The sequence below is a fragment of the Cyclopterus lumpus genome, chromosome 10 (genome assembly GCF_009769545.1).
Source record: "Cyclopterus lumpus isolate fCycLum1 chromosome 10, fCycLum1.pri, whole genome shotgun sequence".
NCBI lineage: Eukaryota > Metazoa > Chordata > Actinopteri > Perciformes > Cyclopteridae > Cyclopterus > Cyclopterus lumpus.
In genome coordinates, this window is record NC_046975.1 from 11,456,047 (window position 1) to 11,481,466 (window position 25,420).

At 42.6% G+C, this 25,420-nt stretch overlaps 3 protein-coding genes across 4 annotated transcripts in view; 1 reads left to right on the plus strand and 2 right to left on the minus strand.

Moving 5' to 3' along the window:
• si:dkeyp-44a8.4 (collagen alpha-1(XXIII) chain) overlaps positions 1-15,301 on the minus strand; it is a 109,295-nt gene extending 93,994 nt beyond the window's left edge. Inside the window, 2 exon segments of the mRNA XM_034542931.1 lie at positions 14,412-14,481; positions 14,996-15,301. Coding sequence (XP_034398822.1) covers positions 14,412-14,481; positions 14,996-15,289 — 364 coding nt within the window. The 5' untranslated portion in view covers positions 15,290-15,301.
• Positions 15,302-16,326: 1,025 nt separating this feature from the next.
• clk4a (CDC-like kinase 4a) lies at positions 16,327-23,731 on the minus strand. Of its 2 annotated transcripts, XM_034542929.1 has the most exons (13): positions 23,557-23,727; positions 21,957-22,117; positions 20,412-20,646; positions 19,676-19,778; positions 19,323-19,389; positions 19,106-19,222; positions 18,844-19,010; positions 18,642-18,736; positions 18,419-18,548; positions 18,253-18,335; positions 18,086-18,165; positions 17,860-17,950; positions 16,327-17,049 (listed from the first exon to the last, which is right to left on the minus strand). In XM_034542929.1, the coding sequence occupies exons 2-13, from the start codon at positions 22,115-22,117 to the stop codon at positions 16,867-16,869; spliced, it is 1,512 nt and encodes a 503-aa protein (XP_034398820.1). In that variant the 5' UTR covers positions 23,557-23,727; the 3' UTR covers positions 16,327-16,866. The 2 variants fall into 2 exon arrangements, with proteins under 2 accessions (XP_034398820.1, XP_034398821.1); XM_034542930.1 differs by lacking the exon at positions 19,676-19,778 and having other exon boundaries at positions 23,557-23,731.
• tmem126a (transmembrane protein 126A) lies at positions 23,732-24,785 on the plus strand. Its single transcript, XM_034542932.1, has one exon. The coding sequence runs from the start codon at positions 24,127-24,129 to the stop codon at positions 24,742-24,744; it is 618 nt and encodes a 205-aa protein (XP_034398823.1). The 5' UTR covers positions 23,732-24,126; the 3' UTR covers positions 24,745-24,785.
• The last annotated feature ends 635 nt before the right edge of the window (positions 24,786-25,420 follow it).

A 25,420-nucleotide genomic window follows, 5' to 3' on the forward strand; every position in this document is an offset into this window, starting at 1 on the left:
CCACAATACCACACCACACAGCCCAAATGGGACCTCACAGTACACAAGACTAAAGAGCCCAATACCACACGTACAATCACAACCAGCAGGAGAGGACGGCATGGTGTGGGTCTCATGAGGCAGGCCCTTTTTTCCACAGACCATGTCAATCATATAGGGTATCCAAACTATGTGAAGAGCACAGTTGTGTAGGATGAAAAAAAGGGATGGCTGGAATGAGGAGAAAGAGGCCAGACAACAATAGTCTCATTCTATAGCACTCGTTGGAGAAGAGGAAAAAAGGTATCAGGAAAGACGCTATTCTTTTCTTCTTTTTCCTGCTCCTTTCTACGCCTCCTGCACTTGGTGGGTTAATGTTCTCTGTTCTGTGTATGTGTGTGTGTGTGTGTTTGTGTTTGTGCTGGAGTGCAGTCAAAGTTCACATGGGTTTGCTGGGTTGAATCCAACTCTGTGTGTGTCTTTCTTTCTATTACATGCACTTATGGCTACATGGATGTCCATGTATGTGTATGTACTGTATTGTGTGTATATGTTGGCATGCAAGCTTTGTGTTTGTGTACATATTCATATACCTGTCTATACTGGCCCCTGTTTTGAAACATATTTGTTTGCTCTTTATAATCAGGTTAGAGATCCTCCTCGGGCTCTTTTTGTTTTGCGCTATATGGATCCAATAAGAGTTTGACTAACTTGATTCAGCTCCAACTTCACCCACAGTCGAGTCCGGTATCAGCGCCTGGGCTCAGATATTGGTCTGAGGGGCCAGGACATGGAGCGTGTGTACGCATGTGACAGGCTAAGTGACTGATGATTGACAGTTGGCAGACCTGTAAACAGACCAACAGACTGACAAGGAGACAGGCGGACAACTCCAGGACCATTAAAGCCAGGTCATTTGATCCGTTTTTTTGTGAAGTGCCATTTGACTCCGGGTGAACAGATCAGGCCTGTCGTGGGACCCTTAACACCCCACCGCCGCCCCCCAACCCCCTCCAGTTCACCGTTACCCCTGAAAGAGACCGATAGCCCTGGTACTCATTATTCTTTTTATGTTCATGTTTGTCTTGCATCCCACCCAGTAAGATTTACACCATTAGTCCAGAACAAGAGAACCAATATTGTGTCAACCCCGATTTGTTTTGGGGTTTTACCACTTCTAACTAAGCAGATTAGGGATTTATGGCACACGTTCACCTACTTCCAAAGAAGACCAAAGCCAAACTGGATTGGTCTCACAATAAGGTTGTTCTTTATACTAGAGAGAGGGAACGGACAGCAGTGTTGGAGAGCTGCTGAACACGGGGAAAACACAAGTGTAAAGGAAAAAAAGCTGCACTCTCATAGCCAATGCAAAATATATATTTAATAATTTGTTGTAGAATAACATTTTCAGCAAAATGATGGTGTTAATATTATTCATGCACACTTATTTTTTGGAAAACATGTCTGAAATGTAATTTCTTCTGTTTACCCACTAACCCCATCCATCTCCTCCACTTCTGGTGTGAGAATAGAGCGTGCTGATGGAGCTCCAACCCCTGGGGGGAGGAGGAGAGGGGTCTGAGGCTGGGTAGGGCCTGGGGGGTGGAGGGGTTTGGAAGCACTAAAAAGTTTAGGGTTTAAAGCTTACAGGAGGAGCGATTATCGGCCACCACTCTTACGAAAAGGTCAAGAGGTTGTGAGGTTGTGGGCTGAGGATAATTACTGGACACAAGAGGCTGAACAAACAACCCCAGTGATGCTGGTGATCTGCAGCACACATCTTAAACTGAACGGGAGATTCAGTTCAGTTCATTTAGATCTCTAAACCCTTGGTTGTATTAAAATCTAAAGATAATATCTTAGTTCTGCAGCGTGGGATGTTTCTCAACAGTCTGTCAGCAGCTCAGACTATTTACAGATATGGGTATGGTTAAAGTGACAGGAGGAAGGCCAAAATAAATGTGAGCTGGCAACAACAGCTGTCTTTTGTGTTGCCATACACAGAGCTAAATATACATGACAATCATTGCAAGACGTCACAGAATGCAAGAGTTTCATATTGCTCCCCCTTAATCCTCCTCATCTTCTTCACTCATTTGAATGTGGAATACCGCTACTGCAGCTCACTCCTGATGAACAACGCTACCTTGGCTTCAATTAATGTAATTAATTAAGGTCACAAAAGATAACAAGCACAGCTGCTTTGCACAATTTGTTTTGCCTTTTCTTGCTCCTAAGCAGACACACAAATGTAAATCCATGCAAAAAGCCAGAGAGGCCTTACTTTGAAATGTTAGGTCTACTGTCATGTCTAGGAAATGGCCCCGGGGAAAACATGAAAGGCAATCGGTCAGTTTAGAGGGGCTAGTATTAATGAACATGGTCAAAGAGCAGGGGAGAAACAGAGGCAAGACACAGCATTACATGCTATTGGATGACCCCACTTTACTGAGGTCCTGCTGAGAAGGAGAGGAGGAGGAGGAGGAGAGGGAAGATGGAGAAAGAAGAGGCAGTAAAGTCAAGAACAGGAGGGGAGACGCTGCACAGAAGGAGAAAAAAACATCTACGGAAACTCCAAAACATGAGGATATTGTTTGAAAAACAAAATAACGGATGAAACAATATGCTGAATGTGGGTGGGAGAATGATGAGATGAAGCAGGGAAAACAATTTAGGAGGTAAAATGTGAAAAGAGAACAGGGAGAAAGAGGGCAGCGAGGGGTTTGGAGGAATGTGAGAGAGGCGGAGAAAGGGGTCAACGCAGGAAGGCTTCCAGCTGCGCTCCCTCCACTCTGATCTTATCTGGCCTGTTTGCTTGGGGTCCACACAGCGCTTCCACCCCTCCGATCTCTTGCAGTCACCCCCTCGGTCCATGTTATATCTCAAACTGGCAAAGAAGCCATCGAATGCTGTGTATTCTGCCTTCTTTGTCCACACACACAAGCATATGACCTTGCACAGATAGAGACACACAGGCATTCAGACGTGCAGGGAGCACAAATCGTGGACAGGAAAGATAAGCATCTTGGTACTTACGCTCCATTTACCGTTGTCTGTCTTACCGATAAAGGAGGAAACCCAATGGGGCCAATGTGAAAACAGAGAGTTTAAAAGTTCAGACGTAATTAGACCGAATAACATCAGCTGATCTGCACTGCGAATTAATGGGTGTACCAGACAGACAAATTGTCACGTCTATCCTATTTGATCAAAACATCTGCCACAAATAAATCAACGGGACGTCCCCGTGCCAGGAGACATCTGCTTGTTAAAAGGACTCAGTAGGATCCCCGTTTCCTGCCATAAGAAAGACTGAATAGTGAAAAATGTGTTGGGCATGTCTGAGCGGTGTAAGACACAGGCATGGGACCATTTGATCGCAGCTCACAGCACGAACAGCACTTCCGTGTAGCGGACTGGAGGGTTGGTGCCACGCTTCCTTGGGTCAGTGGGGCACACACACACACACACACACACACACACGCACACAATCATGCACTAAAAAGGCCGGCCGGCTCGGCTATTTCAACAAAGCGAGAAGACCGGATAAAAGCACCCACAGAGAGCGACTTCATTCTGCTCAGTTAGACGTTCCTCCACTAAATAAAACACAGCAAGTAGTTGTTTGCTGTTATATCAATGCTCTGAGTGTTAAATACAGCTCCTTTAAAAAGGAAATTGTCTACCAGCAGCGCAAAATGGATCAGGATAAGTAAAGTTAACAGATATAATATATATATATAATAATGAGGAAACGGCAGGTAAAGCAACAGATCATTCAGTGTCCCTGAAGTCTGTCCTTTTGCAGCGGTGAAGCTTGGATCACTCGATGACTTGCATAAAAACATCAAAGCCTCGAAACAAATCAACATGCTCCTTTGTAAAAGATTATATAAAAATAGACCCGAAAAAATGTTCATCCACGGCCCAGACATCCAACGTCTCCGAGAAACAACATCTTAATCATTCTCACTAATTTGATCAACATTACAATTCTCCTGTGCTGACTTGAATTTGTCAAGGAGCCAATTAAAACTACATTAGAGAATTGTATTGGCTGTTACTCAAAACATGTTTTAAGATGAGTAGCTTGATTCGGGTCAGGTCTCCTCATTGAGGCGCTGTTTGTTATAAACCAGTTCTCTATTTAAAGGCCCATTTGGGCAGTTATAGCTGTGTATACATACTCTTTTGGTTTAATCCTTGCTTTAAACAGCCACACTTTGTTTACAATGAAAACGGGATCTATGGGGCTTGGGGCAGAAGAGGCAGCACTGCATGCCAAGATGGTGTTACAATAATAGCATATTTGCTTATTGAGATGAGATTCAGTGCAATTTAAACTTATTTAAACATTAGGTTTCACATGTCCACTTCCCATTTAGCTTATATTATTGCATTTGCATTGATCAGAATCACATTGTGTTCATTAGTCTCTCTGATACTCCCCACTCTCTCTACTCATCCCCGTCTTTGTCCTTGTTCCAAATCTCACGATCAGAACCACATGGACGTGAGAAAACACTCCAAGTAAATAAACAAGACCAAAGAAGGGGCTTGCTCAGTTTCAAAAGTGCATCCCTTGTGCCTGGATTTAAGAAGGATTAAGAGCAAACAGAACAGTGACAGCACCATATGAATGTATAAATGCATGTGGTGTCACGGGTGTAGCCGCAGGAACTGGACCCAAAAGCCGACAATTTGTCAAAAAGGCAACTTTATTGCTCAATCCAAGAATTATTCCAAGCAGAAAAATCAAAAAGACGGACTCACACACGTGATCTGTAGCGATCAAAACAAGACGCACTGACAAAGGGGAATGACACGAACAGGGTTTAAATACAGAGGGCTGGTGCAGGTGAATAGACACAGGAGGAGACAATCAGGGACATTGCAGACAATCACAGGGACGAGAAGTGCAGAGAAACAGAGGACATGAGAGACGGGGACTTCAAAATAAAAACAGGAAACACGACACACAACTCCAGATCCTGACATGTGGATGTTTTTTGTTGTGCGTAAGCATTTGTTTTCCACGCTTTCTATTTCTTTATCAAGGTTGCGGCTCCTGAACCGTGGCAATTATCTTGTAGCACACGCATGCGCAAGTGTGGAGAGTCATTATATCACATTCACATGCATCTGATGCTTCAACACCTTCAGAATCCAATCCATCGAAACCCCAAGTGGGTTCAAAATAACTGAACTGACTGTCCAGGATTTGTAAGGAAAGGTGAGAAAACAGAGAAAAGATGGAGGAACATTTTTTTTTATGCGGTCAGAGCGAAAATGAGAGGAAAGTGAGATGGTGGACCTGATAGATTGTCCACATGTTCGACCCAGATACTACTCCATGTGTAACCAGAGCTGACTGGACATCTGTGATCTCTTCTGGCTCCCAAAATGCACTCAGGACTCATTTAATTTTGATTCTCAAGTGAAACTGCAAATATGCAGATAAGTAGTCCCTTGGAGATGGCTGTTGGATGGTATGCACAAACTCAGGAACACACACGCGCTCACACATGAACAACACACACATATACACACTTTCTGCAACAAGAATGCAGCGGCACACAAGCTCAATATGTAAAAACAGATGGAAGACTGACAAAAAGCTTCAACATGTATAGTACATTTCGGTATAGTCCATTTACTCCCCCCTCACTCAGACATCTGGCAGTTAAGACAGTGAGCAGCAGCGGCGACAGCGTTCTTGACAGAAACCGAGTGTTTCGATTTAATGGTGGCAAGTGTGTGTCCACCACTGTGCACTCATTAACACATATTTAACACCCGCACCGTCACAGCACTATCGCTACTAACCTTCTGATAGACACACACAATTGCTGGCCCACATAAAGATATACAGTACACACACACACACACACACACACACACAAGCTCTAGCTTGGCCGATGATCTGATCCAGTTAGACGGGGTAATTCCAGTGTAACATTTTTGTAATCATATTCTGTTATCCACACTGCTGGGAAATGGCAGTGAGGTTTTCTGACCCTGATTGGAGGATTTTGCACAGAGGGTGAAACGACCCATCAACGGTTTTGGCAGGCTGTTTCACACACAATGAAGCTGATGAACTGCAGACACTGCGGTTCGCTGTTAAGCCGTAGATGTGTTACATACGGCTGTAAACACGACAGCGTGACAACGGCGCATCTTGGTTGGTTAACTCTGACATTCAGGGTTTTAGCTTAATGTGTGTGAGCTTAATGTGATTAAACTCCCTCAAAAATGACCAAAATGCCTGATAATCTATAGTTCTTTTTTCTTAAAGACAGAAATATAGAATAGAGGGGGTTTCTTCAGATTTCTCATTCCATAGCAGAGTTGTAATTTATAAGGCTTGAGGTCAACTGGCACATTTTCTTCTTCAGCAAAATAGCGCTGCCAGTAATCTGTTGTTCTGACGCCTATAAAAGCAGGAAATTAGCTTGTTTGATAGAAACACCTGAGGCAGCGCCGACTTACGCTGAGAATCTCCCTCTGCATCTCTTCAATGTCTGTTTACAGTATGCGTGATAGCCTCTCCATCCCCCCAACCTCACTCCTGGCTGAACTTTAGGCTAATGTACACAGCGAACAGACTGACCCACTGTGCAGCCTGAGGCCATCCAGATCCCAGAGTTAAATATACACTCACTCAAATCATATATATAATATATGTATATATATATATATAGAGAGAGAGAGACAAGGATGGAGAGCACGAAACAAAAGAGACAGACGTGTATCACATGCAAAAAAGCAAAAAGATGGGACACAGGAAGAAGAACACAAGGGCCATAACGACAGAGACACATTTGGAAAAGGTCACGCTGAGAGAGAAAACAGGCCCGACACATGTAAATACACCCTTTCCAAGCAGTGGTGTTAAGTTGGTGAGAGCTATCCTGCTCCACTCCAAGATGCCCTCACCTCCCTGTTATGACAGAATAACATGGACCAGTGATGCTGAGGGCATGTTCAAAGGCTTCAGGCCCAGTTTTACGAGCTCAGCTCTCATTAAAGAGGTGCTGGGAGAGTGACAAGCCTGTTGAGGGTCTTTTACACTAAGCAGGAGCATGTTCGGCACAGTGAGACCAGCTGGTTCACCAATGCCCTCCTTCACACAATGGCTCCTGAGGAAAGATACCTTCACTGTTCATTCACTATGTGTCTGGGAGGCATGATAACCTCTGCTCGAGTTCTGACCCCTTGTTTGTCTGGGTTCACGTCAGAGATGCTGTCTGTCCAATAAATCCAGGTGTGTTCGTGTGAGTCCCGGTGCAGCCTCGCTACATTCCTGATGGACATCCTAACAGATGATGGGATTTAAATTAAAGCCAGTATACATATTTTACAGGTTTGTTGGAGTTATCAAGTGACAGCATTATTGTTTCTTTCAAAACTAAATTTAAAAGAGTTCCTTTTAGGCCTCGGATCTTAACTGTCCTGTATACTTGGATGCTTTATTAAACAGGTTGGGAACATACTGCAGCACCGAGAGATCGTTTGACCTCACAGTGCTGTCAGCCAGCCAAGAGGCCACACGGTGGTGTTAAAGAGTTTTTCTGCTCCCCCATTAAAAGGCTATTCACCTTGTCACCTGCCACTTGGGATAATTAAAGAAAACAATATAATAGTTTCCATATTTGGCAGCACTGCTCAGTAAGCTTGTGCCTCTCCTACTTGCTCTCAACGAGGCTATATTAGTTCTCGCTGAAAACATTTAGAAACCGACTGATTATTTGAGACGTCCAGGAAATCTATTATGGCTTGATCATACTATAGAGCTTTTTAGGGTTACCTAGAAATAAATTTAAAAAATACCTCCAAACTACGACTATTTTGTAATAGTTTAAGACGTGTTCCTTTACACTTGAAGCAACATGAAATTAATTGGAACATATGTGCTTCATTTGACTAAACTTCTGAACGGATGTGATGTTCAAATGTTTCGAGTCACTAATTTGCTCTGACATTATTTGCAGCCTCCTTCTGGACAAAAACATCATTGAAAACAAGCATATCCAATATGGACCTATCAAAAATAATTACTATATAAAAACCTTTAAAATGTCATCTTTTACGATTCTCTTGCTCCAGAAACATCATGAATGATTATGCAGCGATGTTCTTAAATCAATCCAAGATTGAAGAGAAGCATCACGTCCCCGTGGCTCACACATCACTTGATGCTTTTGATGCACGCTCGTCCGATGAAAACAACGGCTGCAGAAGACAAAGCGTTATTGTGTGGAAAGCAGCAAATCAGATGTTCCTCTGAATCAAGCTTTACTTGGTGCCATGTGTTTTCCTCATTTTCGACAAGCCTCCTTACAAGTTCTCTATTGTATAATTGTAAACAGCTTGTTAGTAACACTTCATTAAATCCAATAGTGTTGTAAAGATGATAAAATAACAACTTATTAAAGGTAAAACTGCGACCTAAAGGCGGACCCTTTTCACCAAGTCACCATGTTGCACCGCAACGTTTCCACTGCAGCCGACACCAGCACTGGCACTAGAAAAACACACCGTGGTTCTCCAACACACTTGTGAAACTGCAGACTGGCAGCCGCCGTCTGACGTCCGTTGCTCGTAGTAACACGTGTTATATGTTATTATGGTGTGGATGGCTTCCGAGTGAGGCGAACGGCAGTTCCACGGATTTGCACTCGGCAGCTCACGTTATTGCCGTCTTGGAAAGAGAGGAGTGAGTGGATGGATATTCAGTTGGTTACCATCTGCAACCACATCGCTAGATGCCACCAGAGTCCTACACACTAGTCCAGAACTCCTTGACATTTCCTTTCACCTGAGGTAATACGAAACCCTCATCTGGCCCATGTTTAGGTTGGCCGCGTGTCCGAGAACAGTTCTTGTCTCGGTTTCCTTGCGCCACTATTTGGAGCTATGAGAACATTTACTACAGCACTTCTTTGACTTGAACTGGAACAAAGACAAGGATGTAAATATAAACAGACGCTTGCCGTTGCAGGCTATCTTTGGAATTTACACTGTGAGCTAAGAGGGGTCGACCTTCCATCTGATGCATAAATATGAACACATGGACACAAAGTCCTATAAATAAGTTACAATCGGTGTCACCTTCTTAATCCGCTGCACATCATCTCCCTCAATGACCTCATCGCGAATAAGATGCTTTGACAAAAGATAATTGCATCTGGCAATGTTTTCCTTTTAACAAGTGTTGTAACTACCATCACAGGATGAGCCCTTTCTCGTGTGTTCTGCACATCCCTCGCATCGCTACTTGGCACCCGGCCCTTTGCCCCTCTGCCCCTCTGCGTGTCCTTGTGGGCCTTTGTGAGCTGCAGACTTGTGTCCAGCAGTTTATTTTTAAAAAGGAAGAAATTCGGCCCTGCTGTTAAACACTGTGGTTCTTACAAAGCTAACATCAGAAGGCTGATGAGAGACAGAGAGGGGCGGGGTCTAAAGATGTGGGTGAGATGCGAGTAGTGTGCGTGTTACAAATACATACAAAAGCACAAATGCACACCTGGAGCCAGTCGCATCAGCTGTTCTTAAGTTCCAGTTCAGCCTAGTTGTAATACAAATAAATTAAAATGGGTTGAAAATCTGGCTCCGCGTCAGAGATTTGGATGTGTTATGCTAATAGCGGCTAACATAGCCTCGAGCAAAGGTCAGGAGCGAGCTACAGAGGTCTGGCTCTACATCCCCTTATTTTTCACATGTTCAAGGTTGTACTTCATCCTCATCAGACTAGATAATGAGATAAACTAGTCTGGTGAATTGCTTCAAGTGAAAAGATTATCTCAATTACTTCAAAATATAGTTTTTTTGTTTTGTTTGTGGAGTCTTTGTTTCCAATTATACAAACACAACCATCTCCAAACTCCATAGCTCCAAACTGTCCAAGAGGCTGCATTCCCCTCGGCTTCTACAAATAAATGGAGCACACTCAAAGCGTACAAGATCCTCTTCCCAATGTGAACAAGATATCAAGAAGAGTCACTCCCATTAATTTGACTCCTACAGTGCCCAGAGGGAATAATAGACACATCACAAGACGGTTAAAAGTAACCTGAGGACACAAGGCTCGCACAGCTGCACTCCACATGACGAGGGCATCTATTATTCTGTGATATAGTGCTAAATACAAAGCAGGCTGCAAGGAAAGGGGGAGGATATGTTATTTCTGACAAAGTCCACCATGAAGCCACAAATACAGGAAACATCAACATTTCCTGGGAATCATTTTGCTCTTAAAGACTGTTGTTTGAATCTACTTAATACTTTTATATTTCCCTCCCGTAAATGTATAGTAAGACAGGTTACATAGTCGGGGAAACTATATTCTGGAAATAAAAGAGTAGATGTGTGTGAAGCATCTGTAAAAAAAAAGATTGACAGAAAACCCAACTCAATTCTGTGCTGCAGCAGGATAAAAAGTATGTTGTACTTTTATTAAACTGTATATTTTCTTCCCTGGTTTGACATCTGCAGCACTTTGTAAAAAGCCACCTGTGCTTTCTGCCACAGGATATCCTCTTCATAACTGACTTCATATACAGTGAATTTAAAGCAATTTAGTCAGTCACTGGGAGCCTCACATTACACATGCCTGCAGACATCAAAACAAACACACGTGCACAAAATACATACAAGCACACTCAAGCAGAGACTCGCACATGGGTGCGCACGCACACACGCACACACACACACGCACACACACACACACACACACACACACCCACACACACAGCAAGTTATGTGCTGCTCTCCAGCATATTAATACTTTAAAAAAAAGACTGCCTACAGCTCATAGTACAGCGGAACAAATCTAAAACGAGATCACATATAAAAACAAATTTCCTGCGTTTACTATTTTTAAAATGGTCATTAATGGATCTTTTATGGTCGCTGTATTGGTCCTGTGGCAACAGATTATATGGGTAGCTGCAAGCTTCCGGTCTGATTTATTATGGCTTTAGAAACAAAATGCAGCCCTTGGTGTTGGCTCCATCGCGGGCCTCTCTAAAGCCGGCTTTCCTCCTCTCCTTCTCCAGGTGAGGGAGCAGGAAGCGGTCAGCCTTCTGAGTGAGAGACTGATCCCCAGACAGGCCGGTTAACACCAGCAGACTGCTGATGGGCTTCACACAACACGTCACACTGACAGATAGCTGGAGTAAAATTGTCCCCCATCACATATGTAGGAACCTAGTGTCACAAAAGATATGAATAGCTGTATAGAGCAGATAAGTATTCATGTGCATTTTTGTATGTATGTGAACATATTAAATGCGTCAAGGAACCCCGCTGCACGCATGCTCTCTGTTATATAAATACACACAAAGACACATGAGGGGCCTGTGTTTCCCTTCAGTGCGTTAATGAGCTCTTATCTGATGGAAATTGATCTGAGCGCACTACCAGGGGTCTGACCTCCTGCCCTCATATACACGAACACCGAAAGCTCAGTCCTGACTTTGACTTCATTTGAACTTAAATCTACTTCAAATGCAATACATCAAGAAGGGCTTGATTAAACGATTGTTTGGTCTACAAAATATAGAGGAAAAAGGTCACATCTTCTAATTGGTTTGTTTTGTGCGACCAACATCCCAAAAGACAAAGAAAAGTCCTCACACTCCCAAGTGTCTCATCAAAGCGGTCATAGCACCCAAAGAATCAATTTTTTTTTTTAGGAGGGAAGACGAATTGTTTGTGTTTTTAAATTCAACGAAACATTCAAGAGGTTGCACCACTGAAGATTGCAATTCTTATAAAATAAAAACTGCATCGGTGACTGAGTCACGCTAACGGTTGTATCTGGCTGGTATTTATTTTTGGTCGTGTGCCCAATAGTGGGCCGCTTGTGTTCCCCCCCGAGCTGGTATCAGACCTGTTAAACAGCCTTTATTGCAAATTGCAGAGATGACAATACACTCCCCCTACACAGGACACATGCAGGCCCCATATGGTTCTAATTAGCTCAGGCACCATAAAGGTGTTGTGTCCATGTGTAAGTAATGAATGTGTGTGTGTGCAGATCTGTGTGAGAGCATACGTAGTGTGTGTCTGTTGAGGCAACAGGCGGGTGTTAATTGCAAACACCTGAAGCTTGTAAGCAGAGTCGGTCTCAGCGACATCGTTTCCCTTCAGCCTTAACGACGGCTGTCTGTGTTGGATCTGTGAGCATAAACGTGTCACAACAATGCTGTAGCAGGTAAATGTCCCTTAGTGTCAAATGCTTTGTACAGGCAGTGTCTCTGCTACACCAGTGGGGATTGAACCAGAGGGCTTTGCCTTCAAAATATTCTAATTTTTCATCAGAATGAAGTCATTCAGTCAGAACCGTCAATAACAAAATGTCCAGCGCTGCTGCGAAAGTGCTGCCCCCTGTTGGGCCCCTGTCTTCATGCATGCTGAAAGGTGAGAGCACCCTGATGCTGAGGGCATAGCTTTAATGGCAGAAATGCCACTCATGCTGTGTGGCAGTGTGTCTCGCACACACACATACAGGCAGAAATACCTTGGCCTGTGATCCTGGTGGTGAGAGATTCAAGTTTCAGGTGGGAAGAGCTGGTGCTAAAGAGAGAGGAGGGTCTCTTCTTACAGTGTCGTGTTGAGAGAGGTGCCGCTGTCGGCCCCTCAAAGGCTCAGGGACCGAAACTCTGACTCACGCGGGCACGCACACACGCACAAAACCACACACAGCCATATGAGACCATGACCAGACTGCACACTCACAAGGACACAGATGGGATGCACACATTTAGGAACAGCTCGGCTCAGATAAATCTACATAAAAGCCATTTTTACATAAATCACATACTTCATACAGCGCAAAAAGCAGTGGGGAAGTCTCCCCAAATCTAAGTTTATCGGCTTAGAACAAGTTGAGCAATCTGGGGAATTGAATGTAAAATGTGGGATGTGAAAAAAATAAATGTTCTCAGGCATTTGGTTGCATAAAAGCCGCAATAAAAATAGCCTTTTGTTTCAGCCCCCCAAAAAAAGATACCATATTTAAAGCCAAGAAACTGGAAAAATAGAACTCTAAATAGACTTCTGAATAGTTGCAGAGGAATTGTATTTCAGTGCAAAAACCGCATGATTACACAGCAGTTCAGTAGAATTGACAGGAAAATGGGATCTGATACAATAATACAATCTAATAAAAGAAATTACATTAAAATGCCAGCAAGTACAGTACCCAGCAAGGGCAGTGCAGGTGTGGCCTAATTTTGCAACATTTTACAAGGTGCATATACCAATTACAATTCTAATAAGTCATGCTGAGTAGAACAGCATTGAATGTATACAAGAGGAATTACAGTAACGAACTACCACATGCAGTGTCAGCATCAGGGTCTTTAGCTGAATCCAATGCAAACAACAAACACTTGCACCAACTTCGCTAAGCCAGTCAGAGCCAGCTCTTGGCACGGCAGACTTCAGACTGAAAAACAGAATGTGTTGAAAGCGGGCCAGAAATTCCACTTGTGAACGCTTTCACCTGTTCTTGTTGTTGCACGGCTATTCACACCCGGAGAGAAAGAGAAAGACACAAGAGCCAGGAAGAGAAACTCCCCAAATGGGAAGATAAGCATCTCAAAAAGCTCAAGCTCTGCTGTAACCTTTGGATACAACACTTTAAATAGAAGAAAATGTGTGCAAGCAGATACTAAGTGATAATGGCAAGGTTTCACTTGAGTTTCAGTTTTTCTTTGCCTCAATAAAACACACACACACACACACACACACACACACACACATCTGGATGCAAGTGAATTCCTCTGGAAATAAACCACAATTTCCTCTCCATAGTTAAGGTTAAATAGCTCATGTGTTAAATACACATCTGATCAGTTGGTCACATCAACTGATGTTCATTAATACATGGGGGACACATGGCTGCAGCTTTACCCAAAGTAAAAAAGAAAATCCTCTTCTTTTTAATTCACAGGCACAACGTGGGACTCTGTGTAACATGATGTGGATCACGCACTGTTCTCCACCCGTGGCACCATCACAAGCTCTGAAACGAACACCGCAAGCCAAACGGTGCCAATCTTGGCACACCGCTGCTCCATCTTTTAAAGCATCCCCCACTGACACGAGCCGCCGGGCTCAGGCTGGACGTCCCGACCCCGTTGCTCTGCTAAGTGTAGAGCCCTGCTATCACAGTGTGGGCCCCACACATGGCTCCGGGGCCGTAATCACCAACACGCACACACACACACACTCATACAATCTTAATGTTCAAGAGAGCTGCCAAAAGCATCATAGGCAGACAAACAATCAGGTTTTACAAGCAGTCAGTTGTGTCTAGACTGTAACTTTTACCTGATAGGGAAGATATTGTTTGTGTCTTGTTTGATTTGTTTGTGTTTTGTTGGTAAGTGGTACCAATGCTACAAAGAGCAGAGACATACCTGGAGGACAGGAGCACTCTTGGCCAACATCCCTAGTTGTCCGCAATTTTGGCATCAGCACCACCACTTTCTGCAGACACACATTCCAAAGTAAAATAAAAATGTGGAGATCATTAAGAAACAATCAGAGCATGGAATAATATTTAAATAATCTCAATGAGCACCAATTACAATTTTGAGGTCATAATCCTTCTTCCATTGCATACAGCATGAGAAGCTTCCTCCATGTAATACAATTACAGGTTAGTGTGTCTCATCAGAGGTTGTGTCACCCTGTAAAGAGATTTAACTGCCAACTAATTGGCCAGCTGCATGCAAGATTGATCCCTAAGGTCATTTATTAAAAGGGATTGCTTTTTAGAGAGAATAATTAGGGTACAATTGCCAAAAAGGGCAAAGTCTGTGCGTTTGTGTGCCTCACTGCACGCGTTCCCTGCTATTACGCACATGTTACGCACCAGCGAGCAGTGCGTCTGAGGTTCACACAAACGCACAGACTATATATATATATATATATATATATATATATATATATATATATATATATATATATATATATATCAACGACAGTATAGGTCATGTACCTCTTCAACGAGCCTCCCTATTGAAGAGCTCAGCTCTGGAATTAGAGTCCCATCCTCGTTTAGACAAGCGGTGTGCGGCGGGTGGAAGACGGACGCTTTGTCCATCTCCATCTGCAAGCGGTTCTCCAGCATGAAGGTCTTGAAGCCCATCAGAAGACACACGGTGATGGAGCTCAGGGACATCAGCAAGCACAGAGCGATGAGAAACCCTGGAAGCCACCGCTGGACCGCGGACTTGGGAGCACACTGACACACCGGCTTACTTTCCCCGATAGAGTCGCTGGCTGTATCCATGTTGAAATCCTGCTGAAGTCCTCTTGATGAACAGAACAAATAAGAACAATGCCTTGCTAAGCTGTTGAAGTTCTGCTAACAAAATGTACTCGGGCAGCGCATCGATTCACAACACTCAGGGTTCAAAGCGCGCTCTTAAATTAGTCTTGGAACAAGAGGCAGCAGCAGCGCACGCCGGGTTTACGCCGGAGACAGATGGGAGTGATCTGGATGCCAACCAGAGAAGAGGCGCCTTCTAACTTGCAGGTCGTTGTTTCCTGTTGAGGAGTTTCCTATATGGATGTGCAAGTGCAACTTCCAACGGGTCCAATTGTCTGCCTGCCTTAAAGTTGCATGTTCAACTAGTTGCGATGCGCCCGCCCTGCGGACCACGTGGGAGGCTGCGGATTGACAGCTGCCTGTGAGGGTTTGTCTTGGCCAATTTCTGGTCACTCAGGCATCTCAGCACAGTATGTTTTATGTATTTCCAGTGTCAGTTTATAAACCAACTGAAGGTAACTCGAATAGTGACAGATGATAATGATGATGTGCCTTGTTCATGCAATGAACAGTTGCGGGATATTTAATAAAACTTTGAATTACACGACCGGTTCATGTTGGCCTTTAACAGATTTAATCTACTTTTTTTTAAATATAAAGTAGATTATGTCGCCACAAGGCCCCATATTGTCAATGGGTGAAAACATTTTGAGTACAAAGAGGTATCTCCGGTTGAAGTTCACAAAAGGAATCTATCTCGGTAACTCAAGCCGAGGTTGCATGATGTCGTTGCCGACTCAGCTTGAATAATATACAGATTCAGTTTGTAATACATTTATTTATTTTCGTTGTCGAACCGGTGTTGTCATCAATTAAGATCAAATATTCAGTTGTATTGCAGACTTTTTCGTTCATTGAGGATCAACAGCTTTTAAGCACTCAACCACGTGGGTCTTCAGTGACTTCAGGCAACACTTTGAGTAATCAAGCGTTTTACTGCCATCCTGTGGATGAATGCAGCTGCTGCACCTAAACGGCACAAGTACAAACAAAAACACTTCTGTTGTCTATTTACGTTTATTGAGAAAATGAACATTATACTGCAAAAGTTACACAACCACTGAGTGAAAAAGGAAACATCTGAACACATTTTATGTACAAAGATTTTCTGCCCGCTTTTTTCCCCCCTCTTCAGTGCTGAATAAATTATTATTTGAGAGACTGATGCAGGTAAGGCAATAACATTCCCTTTCACCACCGTGACAATGCAGAGAAGGAACATGGACACAATTGGACTTCTCATGAATTAAAAAAACAGCTTTACCATTATCTGCTTCAGTGGTACAAATTAAATTACAACGGTAAATAAATAGAAATAAATTGGAGGATTCATTACATCAAAACATGCTACAGATGACAACATAACTTGTTGAGTGAAAGACTGATCAGAAGCACAGTTGGCTCAGGACAGGACACAGCAAAGCAGGGCAGTGGACTGATACAGTCAGTTAAGGTACTCCTCTCCTGGAGAGTCGGGATGCAGAGGCAGGTCAGACCCTGATCAGGGTCACAATACAGAGGTCGACAGGTTTCAGAGTTCAGTCTTTTTTGCTGCTACTCCTGCTGCTGGTGCTTTTGCTGCTGCTCTTGCGGTAGCAGGAGAAGAAGGGGTGATGGAGGGCCTGCTCCAGACTGAGGCGCTTGGCTGGATCATACTCCATCATCTTCTCAATTAGGTCAAACAGCTGCTCGTGGTCTTCGCCCTTAGACAGCATGTATTGCTGATGGGAAAGGAAAGACAATTGTAAAGTGTGTCATGATTAATCTTGAAGGGCTGCATTTTAAGTGTAGTTGGAGATTACAAACTAGGTAAATATTGTACATGGTTGACAAAACAGAAAAGAGCACTGCAGTAAATACCAGTTTGGTGTCGCTCAATTTTTTTAGCCGGGCTGTGTAAAAATACTCAGTGACAAGTAAAAGTTCGTAATTCAAAAAGTTACTTAAATACAAAAGCATTGGTATGAAAACATAGCCAATATTACTGAATTATGATTCAAATAACATTTGTCACTTAACTGTTACAACTGGTAAAAGAGCTACTTTACATACTAAATAATTAGGCTACGTACTACTTAATACATCATTGTTTATTAGGTGATTTATATTTAGTGGTAAAATCTGAAGAGTAGCTGAACTAGCAATTCATTTAGTCAAATAAATGTAGTGAAGATAAAACCGTATTTCACTCCGAGATGCATCGAAAAAGGAAGGAGAAAAGATTCAAGTAAAGTACGGTTACCTCAAAATTAAGTACAATCCTGAAGTAGACTAATCCCTTTTCATTTATTCAAGCAGCTGGGCTCAGTGGCTGCATGTAGCAAATTAGGAGTCCTGTCTCTACTGTGACGTTTAGAGATATGTGCAGTGTTGTAACTCTGAACAGAACTCAGCTGGCTTTGGATGTACCGATTGCTACCCTGCTAGCTAACATGTTTTTCAAAGTCACATTCGATTAATTGATGTATTTTCATATGGAATTCTTAGTGCACAGGAGCTTAACAGACTGTCTTCAGTAATATTGTTCTTACCTTGAGGGGTTTGCAGTGTTTCTTGACATATCTCCCAGAAGAGCCGTGGACATCCCAGTCAAGCTTGGACCGGTGAACAAACCGCCTTTTTCTGTACAACATAATGATAATGAAATGTGTAGCAATAACAAAATATATGTTACGGTTGCCTCAGTGTGAATATTTTTTAGGGGGGGGGGGATTTGTGTCTTAGACAATCACACAGGCCAGTTAGCGGTTTACATACTTGGTTTTCTGCAGGAGGTTTGTGGGGAGGGGGCCCAGGACTCTCTCCATCATAGCAAGGTGCTCTTTGCTGTCATGGGTCTGCAGGCACACAAATTACACATATTTTCAAATGCCATGGTAAATGTCACAGTATTAATAATTGTATCACTCTCTACCGCCTCCTACCTGGAAGAGAGTAGATCCAAGGTAGTACTCAATGAGTATGCAGCCGACACTCCAGACATCACAGGCATGGCCCCAGCCCAGATCTGAAAGAGACGACCGTAACTCAATAACAAATCACCACTGAATGATCTAAGCTTCTAAACAGTGCTTCATATTGGCCACGTACCTAAAATGACTTCAGGAGCACGGTAGTGACGGGTCGACACCACAGAGGTGTGGTGCTCGTGTTCATATGTGGCGTTACCAAAATCCACAATTTTCACATCGGGGTTCTTCAATGTGCGTTCATCTCGTTTCTGAGGACAGGAACAGAATCATGCTAGTCACACGGAGACAAACAAGAAGTTTGGGCATTTGGCCAATACTTTAGCAGGTATGGTTACACTTACCAGTTCAGGGTTGTACTCCATTAGATACTCTGAATCAATGAAGAGAATATTCTCAGGCTTCAGGTCTGTGTGAGTCAGCTTGTTGTTATGCAGAACTGAAAGACAAGACCACATACATTTTTTAAACTAAGTAGTGTTTAAAATAAAAAACAGTGTTTTTTTATACACTGTATTTTCTTACACCCATGTGTCAATTACTCACATCGCACAGCCCGGATGATCTGGTATGCCATGTTCCTGATGTGTTCTATGGGGAATGGCTGGAAATTGTTTTCCTTGAGGAAATCATAGGTGCTGAGGCCAAGCAGTTCAAAGGCAATACAAATGTGGCCGTGGTAGTCAAACCAGTCCAGTATGTGTACACAAGCACTAAAGCGGAGGAGAAGTATAGTAGATGCAAAGTCAGTTTCTTGTGTGGAGACATTCTGAAAAAATACTTTAGAAGTTATTATGGATTTACTTACTATCTCTTATCAGAGTCAAGAGACTTCAACTGTTCAAGCACCTCTACCTCAGACATAGCTGCCTCACGGTAGCGGCCTATGTTTTTAATGATCTTCAGAGCCACTCGAGCTCCATCACTGGAAATACACAACGTAAATACTTTTAATATTGAATGCAGGAGAAGTGAGTGAGAAAGAAATATCACAAAAAATTCATCTGAAAATAATATGTTCTTACTTAGAGTGATCAATGCATTCGACTACCTTCCCAAAGGCACCTTCTCCTAGAGTACTCACAATCTCATCTACAGAAAATAGAGAGTTGTAGTTAGAAACACAGCACTGACAAAGTGAAACACTGCCCTTTGGCTGGTGCATTGCCTGATGTTTCATAGCTCTGTTTAGCTACAATACTATAAACAGGCTTCTGAACACTGGAATACAACTCAATGCTAAATATGTTACACTGACAAGCAGTATTTAACAAAATACTTGTTTGGACTAATACTATTGTTTGGAAATAAAAACCAGACAAGAGAGTGAGAGAGACAAAGTGTGAACAGTAGAAAAAAAAAAGATTATATTCTATACATCTCGCTCTCAGCATGTCTCCACTGTGATAGATGAGGTGACCCTCGCCATCATCCTCAACACTCCTGGATCTTTTCCTGCTCCTGCGCTGTTGGCTCCTCCTCTGCACCGGAATCGCCGCAATCCGCCATCACATCAATAACCCATCAGTCAGCCAGCACCAGGCCACCACAATGCGACATCGTCATTCATTCAACCAGGCCAAGGGGGGGAGGTGGAGGGGTGGATAGATTCGGCCCGTTCAGTAACATCGGCAGACGAATGGACGGAGCAGCAAATTCAAATTCAGCCCCGTCAGAGAAATTGGGAGCCAGCCACCACATAGTGTGTGTTACAGAAGAAAAACATGGCAACAAGATTTTCAGATGAGACTCTCAGAGTAGTACAGAAAAAAACTGAACTTGATTGATTACAGTCTATCTGCATGTAGTTCTTTGTAACTCTTTCGAAAAACAACTTAATTCTTAACTATCGAGTCACAAAACTTCCAACTAAGATTTCAGCACAAACACTGGGTCTATTTTTCTCTAGCAATTATATAAACACTCACAATCTCTGAGCCCCCCCGCCCTACTAGTCATTATTGAAAATCATGCTTAATAGTGTAGAGTGGGACACACAGATACAGAGAGACAAAGAGATTGGTGTTATGCATTGGCTAAACACCAGTGATGACCCATTCGATTTGGTGCAAAGACAGGAGAGGGGAGTAGAGGAGAGAAGGAGGTTCTCGTACCGAGGAGGACCTGTGGCGAGAGTGGCTACGTCTGCGTCTTCTGTCTCTCTGCCTGCGGCTGCTTCGCCTGCTGCGTCCACTGCGCCCAGATGACTTGCTGTAGTGGTGCCAGTCTCTGTCCTTGCATGTGCCTTCACGGCTGACTTCCTCACACGCCATGCCCAAACTGTGCTTCTGGGTGGTTCCGTCCCGAGAGTCCAGGCCCTGGTTCAAACTGCGGGTCTCCAAATAGTGCCTGCAGTCAAACACAAAATGACACACATAAATAAATAAGGACTAGAAAGCATAGGTCAGCCGAGGAACAGCTAAGTTTCTCGTCTGGGAGAACGCTCTCGAAATGAAGACTAAATAAAATGGTGTAATGGTCCATGTGTTTCCCGACACTGTATCCCCAAGCTTTTTATGTAACATTTTTAATTAGCAACATACTAGTTTACAGCCACCAAACCCCTTTGTTCATTGAGAGGCAATGTTAAAAAAGGCCTTTTCTTAGCTGTTTCTCTTTGTAAATAGTACTTCCCCCATAATGTAAAAATGTAATGTAACAAATTATGGCAATTTTAACATTTATACAACTGTCTCCATGGCAACCAAAAGTATGCTGTCCTGTATGCATGTCAGCCACGTAGGCAGAATTAAAGTGCGAGGCATCGAAAGTAGCTGAAATATTTTGGGCACAACCTGATAGTGTGTAATACTATATGTTATTCTGCACCTGCAGATATCTGTGCCAGAAGGTGACAACTATGTGGTATCATTTCTGCCAATACGAAATGCAGAGAACTATAAACAACCATTACGTTAAACAGTTCCCTATAGACCTTGGTGAAAACACAGTTTTCTCATTACGGTTGCGATTGCTTAGAATGTTTTCGATCCCTTCCAGCAGGCCGTGTTTGCATCTACGAATCTAAAAACGACCCAGAAACCATTCGGGTCCTAGCACCCTGCTGGTGTCAGTTGTCTTCCAGGAGGAAGTCTGCCTCGCTACAGAATTAAAATTAGAGTAGAAATGGAAACATATAATGTAACCCCACCGCCATCATACATGCCCATAAAAAGCTAGAATTGCAAAAAATGAACACTGTACATAACACTGAAATTGCTAACTTGCAGATGATGTCAGAAATGTTCTTTGGTCGAAGACACGAGATATAACTTATTTATTAATTTAATAAATATATATATATATATATATATATCATTTGATCATTTATTGATTTTCATCCTGCTATTTATCAAATGTGTTGCAACATTTTTTCCTATACATGTTATGATATGATGGTGAACAACTTTTATACGAGGTGGTCAATAAAATGCACTTATTTTGATACAAAACATGTGGAATTTAAGTATATCTGAAACTTAATCCAACAATATGATTCTCCAAGCTCATAAACTTGTTTTGATAGCTTTTGGACCTCAATTAGAATAAGACACCAAAACGCCCCAAAAGGCCTTAGAATTTGAGAAGGCACTATATACACAACAAATACTGATCGTATCTATCTATCTATACTAATAGTATAATAGTAGTATATTTACCCATCACCCATCTTCTGTTGAAGGTGAGTTCTTCTGGACTTATTTTCCCTTTCGCTGCTGTGCGAATCTTGTTTCTTTCTTTTACGACACTCCATTCTCTCTTCCCAGCTGTACTCATCAAGCCAGACACCTGGGGAGCGCATTCGTTTCGAGTGGCGCATCTGAAAGAAAAAGGAAAACTGCTCAAAATAGAATTCTGCATAATCCTAAATAACAGTTATTTATCAATTATTGCAATGTTTTGTAGCGATGGAGTCAGTAGCATGTATTATAGTACAGTAGCCAGCTACAAATTGCTAGTTGTATAATAATAAAGATAAGTAGTAGAGCTCAAAATGTTAATCCAAAAAGTAATGTTGATAAAATTCCGATGTAGACAATAATAAAGAAATAACAGTTGAGTCCAGTTACCTAATGGTTAAGTTATTCAACTGTATTTCTTCAGAAGCACAAGTCCATACATAGTTACTTCAAACAATGTCAGCTATAACGAAGATGGGTAAAGTAAGTCGTATACCTTCATAAACCTGCACTATACTGTCGCTAAGATCACAAGCTAAACATTACCTATAGCTAAATAGCCATGTCATAAGATTACTGATCAATTACATGAATCGTTAAACACCACCGCACAATGTAACTCGATAGCCAAGTCGGGACTGTTTAAAAAAACAACACAGAAGATTCGTCACGTGACATAATTGTCAGTTTGTGTTCAATTCCACTCAACCATGAAATATGCAGGTTGTGCAACCCACTTGTCATGTAGCTAGCTAGCTAATTTGTTATTTTGTCCTCTCGAGTTTGCGTTTACTTCTTGAATCTCCCCAAATCACGTCAAACGCCGAATGCACAACAGAGCTGGGCGATAAGAAACAAAATGTACACTCCGCCATGCGGTGAATGCAAAATAAATTGGGCAACGTTAAACGATAATAATAATAATAATAATAATAAGTATTATTTATATAGCCTTCTAGACACTCAAAGACGCTTAAACTAACGTTAACTTACAGAAGATGTAATACACTAATTGGAGAACACTTGATGCAAACAAGTTATAACTCTGGGCCAACGTTAACGACATGTCCACTGCAACGTGTGAACTATTCCGATCGGCCTGACACAGTAAATCAAACGCTAGTGACTTGGATCAAATGGCCAACGTTAGTCGTGGGGAAAAAAGCAGAAAGTAGTCGAGTTAGCCCATGCTCGATATCCGGGCCCATTGAGCGTTGACCACACAACTAACGACGTAACGTCCCAGAGAACAACACACGCGTTACGTCACCCTGCCTAACGTACAACATTTAAAACAAATAGTCTACTGATACCTTAAAATGTTGACTGCTGCAGTTATAGAGAGTTGCGTCCTAATCTACCATCGGTTACCTGCAGTTTCCGGAGAAAGTAAATGATCGTCGCCAATCACAGCTAACTAATTAGCTAGTTGAGCAACTGCAATGTTGGCGAGACGTCGAATGTCGGTTGAGCTAACTGGCTAATCTTAGCTAACCTTAACCAGCACTACGGGGAATGCACTAACTCTGAACAACAGGAAACAGAATAAAATAGTGACTATCCATGACCTTGTTCTTACCTGGTGTGAACAAGAGATTCGGAAACGTAGGTTTATCGGTTATGATATCACGTTAAGTATGAACAAAGAAAAACAAAATGCCTCCGACTACTCGTCTTCAAAGATGGCGACCCTCCCTAAAATGTCTAGAATCCGCCGGAAGGTTGTTCCGTGACGCCATCACAATAACGCCGCCCACTCATTAACACCGTTTCCTTTATCCTGAGTACGACCTTTCAGGGACAGGCAAACAGCGCCGCACGTATCACAACTAATAAATTACCAATTGTTATCCCGGGAAACTATATAAATAGGACAATTATACTAATAATAATAGAACTATAGTTAATAGCGTTTGAGGTTTTCAGTATTTAAAATGTAATTTGTTGAAGGTTGATAGCCTAACAGGCTACACACAGGGCAACCAAACCCCGGACCGCTTTGAATTGTGGGTAAGACATGGCTGCGACCTGTTTCCAACTTGAGGACAACCTTACCCAAATGTGTTAGCGGAGCAATTCAAATTGTAAACAGGGATCTAACTGCAGACCAGTGGACGTCGTCGTTTTCATTTGATCATCAACTCTGAAGATGTCGGAAAATACTCAGAAGGAACGGGTCTCTGGACACGGGCTGTCAAGACCTGTGGTCACTGAAATGCTGGCGAAGAATTTCGACAAACTACCTGACAATGATCAGAAATTCTTCATGTATGGACCTATGTATCTGGGGGGGAACGGAGGGCTTGCAGGACTGATATCCAACAGCTTGTATCGCAGAGTTCTGAACGTCACGCAGGCGCATTTCGCCTCCAGCCTGCCGATGGCTGTGCTGCCCTTTCTGACGACAGTTGCCCTGTACAATGCAGCAGTGTCCGTCCCCCTCATGTCGGGTGACCTCAACTGTCACACCTGCGCCCTGATGCGAGGTGCACTTGTTGGTGTGGTCGGTGGGGGGGTCTACCCCATCCTCCTGGCCTTACCTGTGAATGTTGGGCTTGCAACCAGGTACAGCACAGCACCGATGCCAGAGAAGGGCAATATGCTGCGGTACTGGATGGACCTTTCCAGACCGATACTGAAGAGAATGAGGGCGGTGATGGTGCTTCAGATTGTCTTCGGCACCTACCTGAGCTCCAGGCACTTTGACACGTACACCTCACTGGCGCAGATAACATTTGGCTCAGGTGGAGAGATCTTCGAGGAATAAAATGTACTCGGCCTTTAAAATAAATACGTTGTTTTCATTGATTCACAGCTACTCGTGAGACTTTGTCCCCCACAAATAAAATAAATTGCGGGCTACCTTTCAAAGATTGATTGTATATCATTGCATACATTCCCAGCTGTTGGTGCACATGGTTAAACATAATGAAACTTGTTATTTTGCATCATCTTAATCAGTACATGTTCTGAAACTAAAACAATGAATTTATTCAGGCTTAGAAAAAAATAATCAGCAGCATTTGGATAATCCATTAATTGTTTGTCCTTTGCTGCTGACGTTTCTAGTTACAGTATTGCTTTTCTCTGCATTTTAAATATTTGACCTTTGTGTGTTGTAGACAAATCAACCAACTGATTTAGAAAACAATTGAAAGATCAGCATGTAAGGGAAATTATAGTTACTAGCAGTCCTTTTGAATATAATGTTTAAAATGGGGCTGCAATTGGCTGTTTCATTCCAAATCAATTTACTCATCTTTGAGTTATGCCTGGATTGCAGATGCCCGGGTTTTCACAGGGTTTGTGGCATTTATTCGTTCCTAATCCTAATTTTTTTTTAAATGCAAATGACAAAGTGGGTGTGCATCAATCAAATGTCAGGGCTCATTCATTATTTTGTTTTGAAACCCCTGATTGTGTGAATTCAGTGCAATGCTTTA

Excerpts from the sequence above, each read along its gene's own strand:
- clk4a (XM_034542929.1), bottom strand. The coding sequence starts at position 22,117 with ATGCGCCACTCGAAACGAATGCGCTCCCCAGGTGTCTGGCTTGATGAG. Across the intron at positions 19,223-19,322 it reads GAATGCATTGATCACTCTAA|TGATGGAGCTCGAGTGGCTC; the intron begins GTAAGAACATAT and ends GTGTATTTCCAG. Across the intron at positions 18,549-18,641 it reads TGGAGTACAACCCTGAACTG|AAACGAGATGAACGCACATT; the intron begins GTAAGTGTAACC and ends TCCTGTCCTCAG.
- tmem126a (XM_034542932.1), top strand. The coding sequence starts at position 24,127 with ATGTCGGAAAATACTCAGAAGGAACGGGTCTCTGGACACGGGCTGTCA.